At 44.1% G+C, this 5,651-nt stretch overlaps 1 protein-coding gene across 1 annotated transcript in view; it reads left to right on the top strand.

Annotated features, from left to right (window-relative positions):
* Positions 1-3,995, top strand: part of DCBLD1 (discoidin, CUB and LCCL domain containing 1) — a 68,218-nt gene extending 64,223 nt beyond the window's left edge. Inside the window, exons 10-12 of the mRNA XM_019668273.1 lie at positions 366-441; positions 713-832; positions 3,378-3,995. Coding sequence (XP_019523818.1) covers positions 366-441; positions 713-832; positions 3,378-3,901 — 720 coding nt within the window. The 3' untranslated portion in view covers positions 3,902-3,995. The remainder of the gene's footprint in view (positions 1-365; positions 442-712; positions 833-3,377) is intronic.
* The last annotated feature ends 1,656 nt before the right edge of the window (positions 3,996-5,651 follow it).

Raw genomic sequence — 5,651 nt, forward strand, 5'->3', positions numbered from 1 at the left:
CCAGTTCTTAACCATCGCGCCACTCGGCTGGCCCTACATTTACTTTTGTTCAACATCATTCTATCATTTATCAACTTTTTTTTTTTTTTTGGCACTGGAGACCAACACATTGCTTGTCTTCAAGGAGAAATTATAAAAGCCCCATCTGTGAACTGAACGTTGTCCAGTACTCCGCATCTGCAGACTTCCAGTGTATTTTCCACTCTGGGAAAGTAGGGGAAGGACTAGGCAGGGCTGTGTCCAGGTTTCAGAGAATCCTTAAGACACAGGATGCCCAAGCAATGCGTCAGCTCCGGTCCAGAGAGAGGGCAGTGGGGCAGGGCCCCTGAGAATCTCAGGGACAATGTGGGACTTCACCTCCACAGGGTCTAAATAGCCAGCTGTGTCGACTGCTCTGGGTCATAAATACTTTGTCAGTGCAGATTAGAAAAGTGTGCCCAGGTGGTCTAACATAGGGATGATTGGGGACCTGTGGGTACAGACACATTTTAAAGGCACTGCGTAAAGCATGGTTGGGATAGTGTTTGCTGTTGTTAGAACAACCTCAGCATGCTGTTTCTACCATACACACTTGAAGCACTGTGTCCATTAATTTATCACAAGGTCAGCCAGCAAAAGGCAGCCTGACCTCTGGCTCATGGAGCAACACGCAATGGAGTATGTGCATTACACTTGTGAGATATTACTTTCTTTCTTGTTATCTTTATTCCAGACTGTTGGAAGCAGATTAAATATCCCTTTGCCAGACATCAGTCTGCTGAGTTTACCATCAGCTATGATAATGAAAAGGAGATGACACAAAAGTTAGATCTCATCACAAGTGACATGGTGGGTAAGTGCCAAGCCTCTATGACGGTGCTATGAAGGTTGTGTTGCTTGTGGAAGAAGGGAGACCAGGAGAGAAATAAGACCCAAATCCTTTTGTTTAGATGGGGTCCTATAAATGAGTAAGTAATATGTGAAGTTTTCTCTCTGCACTCTGCACAGAATTACAAACTGACACTTGAGATATTTCACAACAGCCCCATCCAGTTGAGACTTTTATGCCTGCTGGGATTATCATGACACCCAAAGCAGTGGCCCTGAAGTACCATTAAAATCTGGAAGCTCTTAATTAATCTGTTTTTTTACTAAGGTTTTCATTAAGCCACTAGGAAAGATGAACTAAGGGACTAGAAAGATAAGTTAAACAGCTTCTGCGCCTACGGAAGAAGAGATAGGAGATGATGGAACCTGTCCAGTGATAGAATGGCCTTATGTCCCTGACAAGCTGTCGTTAAGAGTTGAGCTTCTAAAACTGTCTGTGGGGAAGAATCCATTTTTTGCCTTTTTTTTTTTTTAAATTCTAATCCACTAAGGACTGATCATTTTGTAAAATGCAATATAAATTAGTAGTAATTTCATTTTTAAAAAGAAATACAAAATACACAGCTCTAATTTTCTTTTTATTAGACTCAAGGGACATAACATTACTCTCTCACGTTGCTGTAAGTTTCTAAACACTTGCTCTCAATGTGTGTACTTACCTCTTTACAGACCTGTCACAAACGGTTCTCAGATATATAGGCATCTACAGACCACACTCTAAGTAGCACTGCTCTAGCTTCTTGCTTCTCAAAGTGTTTTGCAGACCAGCAGCAGCAGCATCGCCGGGAGCTTACTAGAAACGCAGGCTTTCAGGCCATGCCCCAGGCCGACTGAACCAAAAGTTCCCAGATGTGCGTGCGTGTATATATCACAGCCAGAGAGGAGCCAGTGGATAGGTTGCCTGAGCCACTTCAAGGGCAAAGAGAACATCTCTCCAACGAAAGTCCATCTTCTTGTTCCTTTCTCCCAACAATTCTAGTTCTATTGGGTTGTCGAAAAAGTCATGATGTATTTTTTCTATGTTTTTTCGTTGCAAAAATGCGTCATGACGTTTCCGACAACCCAATATGTTGGGGGAGGAGCCAGGAGAGGGGAGAACTGTTTGTCTGTCCTCTTCTTCCTTTCATTCTCCTTCAGCTTCCTATGCAGCCTCTCCTCCGTCCTCTCTGTGTGATCCTTCTTGGTCTCTAAGATGTGCAAGGCCCAGGTCGCCCTCTTGCCGCACTCCTCTGCAGTCTTCCCCCACGCAGTCTTGCCCACTCCCGAGCTCTCAGCAGAGCCCTTCCTTGCATATTTGTCCGCTCTGCTGCTCACACCCAGACTTTCCTCCTGGCCCCCAATAAGTAATTCTCATCTGCTGGACATCTTCACCTCCAAGTGTCACCCATTTTCCAAGGGGGTCCGAAATCGAACACTATATCGTATATAGGTTATGCCTAGCCCTCCCCACGTATGCTCCCTGCATTCCTCTTCTAAGTGGCTTCCCGACTCTGCATCCCAGTTTTCCAGGTTTAACCTGGGAAGGATCTCTGGCGCTCCTCTTTCCTCATACCCTACCTGTATCATTGGTAATAAATTCCTCTGATTCCTATCCTCAAAGTGTGACCTTTCCAAGGCTGCTGCCAGTTCCCTAGTTTGTAATTTCTGTATTTCATTACTCCTCGTTTTTCTTTTTTTTATCTTCTTTTTTCTACCCCCACAGTTACCTCTGACTGTGCCAGTCTTTTATTTAGAATCCTCAGTAGGTTTCTACAGAATTAAATCAAATTCCTAGCAACACACTCAGTGCTTCTCAAGATCTAGCATATGGTTAACAGCACACACTTAGGATGTGTGCTCGAATTCTCGCTTCATTGGCTGCCAGCTGTGTGATCTTGGAAGAGTTCACTTAATCTCTCTGCTTCATTTTTCCATTTTTAAAATGGAGTAATAGTCCCTAACTCATAATGCTTTTTTTTTGAGGATTTAATTAATGAATATCTTCATAGAACCATGCCTGGCATGAAATAACGACTCCATAAATGTGAGTTTTATCATTATCATCACCATTATCATTAGTCCCCAACCTACTATTTTCGTCTTTATGTTCTACTAAACTACATGTCCCTCATCCTTTGGTCACATCAAACTCTAACTGTTTTCCTGGTGTTTGTTTAATAGACTTAGTCACTTTTCCCTCCATATATATCCAAAATTTGGCATTTCAAGAGCCAGTATAAGAGGTCCATGAAGTATTTTTCCCCACAGCCCTAGACAGGGTGAAACGAAATCTCTGCCTCTCTCCGCTCCTGTGACCCTGGAAGCTTCCTGAAGCAGGCGTATGGTTGTGTAAGGCCCTAAGTGCGGCATCTGTGCCTTTTACATTCTGGTCTTTCTCCTCGCGCCTGGTACACTTTAGGCGCCCAGCAGAGCTGGTTGAGCAGAGCACCCTGCTCTACACACAGCTGGCTTGTGCGTGTATCAGTGTGCTGCACAGTGATGTTCTTTTGATTCTGCTCTTTTGATTTCAGATTACCAGCAGCCTCTCATGATTGGCACTGGGACAGTCACGAGGAAGGGCTCCACCTTCCGGCCAATGGACACTGAGGCAGACCAGGCAGGGGCGAGTGCCGAGGCCTGCAGCCACTACGATTGCCCTCCCTCCTCCGGCCGCCACGAGTATGCACTGCCCTTGACCAACCCCGAGCCAGAGTACGCCACGCCCATTGTGGAGCGGCACCTGGCCCGCGCGCACACCTTCTCGGCGCAGAGCCGCTACCGTGTGCCGGGGTTCCAGCAGGCGCACAAGCACTCCCTGTCTTCTGGCAGCTTCTCCCCAGCTGCAGTGGCAGCTGTTGCCAACAGCGCGGGCTACCAAAGGCCTCAGAGCCCCGCGCCCTCCGACCCAGGCTACGATCAGCCCAAAGCCGGGGGCTGCTTAACCGCAGAGCGCGCAGAGCCGGACTATCAGAAGCCCCAGATGAATGATGCTTACTCAGCCCCCAGAGACTGCCTCAAGCCCCTCAACCAGACGGCCGTGACTGCTCTTCTGTGAACACAATGTGAAAGAAACCTGCTGTGGTACTGAGCATCGGGCTGTGTGCAGCTCTGAAGAAGAGAGATGTGTGTGTGTGTGTGTGTGTGTGNAGAAAGAGTTGTAGGAAGACATGGTCTGGTGTCTCGTGCAGCAGAGCGGAAATGCTACTTGAGGTCATCAGGCTGCATTTCCTTTCAGTCCACAGCTCCAAAGCTCTGGTAATGAGAAGCCCAGGGTTCCCAGGCCGCTGTTATTGTACAGGTCCAAACCCGCCCACCATGGGGGGGCGGGGGACGGACTAGTTGCTTGAGCCAAACTAAGAGCTCCATGCTGTGCTGAAATCTTTTGCCTGTCTGAATAGCTCCTGGCTGGGTGGACCAACTTTAAATCTTCCCCTTTAATTCTGACTTTTGGAGTCTAACATGGTCCAAGCAACAAGCTCATGGTAGATGTTAATCCCTGAGGTACATTGAAAGCTGCCTTTTGGAATGAAATCTTGCCATTTCTAACAACATGAATGGATCTAGAGGTTATTATGCTAAGTGAAATAAGTCAGACAATGAAAGACAAATGTATGATTTCACTTATATGTGGAATTCAAAAAACAAAATAAATGAACAGACAAAACAGAAACAAACTCATAGATACAGAGAACATTTTGATGGTTGCCAGATTGGAGCGGGTTGGGGAATGGGTGAAAAGGGGGAAGGGATTAAGATGTACAAATTGCCAGTTATAAAAGCAGTCACAGGGATGTAAAGTGCAGCACAGGGAATATAGTCAATAATATTGTAATAATTATGTATGGTGTCAGATGGGTACTAGACTTATCACTTCGTAAGTTATATAAATGTCTAATTACTATGCTATACACCAGAAACTAATATAATATTGTATGTCAACTGGAATTGAAAAAAAACTTTTAATTTTTAAAAAGTATAAATAAATAAAAAAATTAAAAGAAACCTGCCTTTGGGGGTGGGGAAGGTAACTTTTATTTTCCTAAACCTTAGCCAGGGTTTTGAATTCTCTCATTTTGCTTTCCAATGTCAGTAAATGCCTAGCATGTATTCATTTCCCCCATATATTAACGCTTGGAAGACCCTTCAAGTCAATGTTGAGTTTTAGATCATGAAATGCGGTTACAGGTCATTTCTGTTGTAATGTGGTGCTTCCGCCCTCTTAGGAATAAACATCACAATGGTTGCTGTTCCCCTGGTGCTCCTCCTGGTCCTGCTAAGTGCTGGAATGGGAATCTTTGCAGTCTTTAGGAAGTATGTGACTTTGCATTTGTAAATTTCTTCTCTAATTATGTAAACAATCACAAAAACAAAACGTTTACTCTTCAGATGTTCATTTGTAGAAAAGCAGCATTACTTCTTCCAATGTAAAATGTTAACTTATATTTTCCAAACAAGTTGCATAGAGGTAGAAAATATCAAGTAGTATTTTAGAAACAGTACTTATAATTTAAAAACCTTTCCTATAGGCTTGTTTTTGTCTCAATAGGAGGAAGAAGAAAGGCCATCCTAAGGGATCTGCTAAGCCTCAGAAAACAGGTTGGTGGAAAACTCTATCTACAGTTTTACTCTGTCTTTGAGGAAGGGACAGGATCTGTTGATCAAAATCACAATTCAGTCTGTGGCCACACTTGTATGGATAAAAGAAATAAGATCTATAGCCTTTAAGTTAAGAAATTTATAAGGAAGGAATATATTGTATTCTGTCTTTATAATTCAGAGTTTGTCGGGCCAGTTTACATTTATGG

This window comes from Hipposideros armiger, unplaced genomic scaffold (genome assembly GCF_001890085.2).
Source record: "Hipposideros armiger isolate ML-2016 unplaced genomic scaffold, ASM189008v1 scaffold_523, whole genome shotgun sequence".
Classification (NCBI taxonomy): Eukaryota; Metazoa; Chordata; class Mammalia; order Chiroptera; family Hipposideridae; genus Hipposideros; species Hipposideros armiger.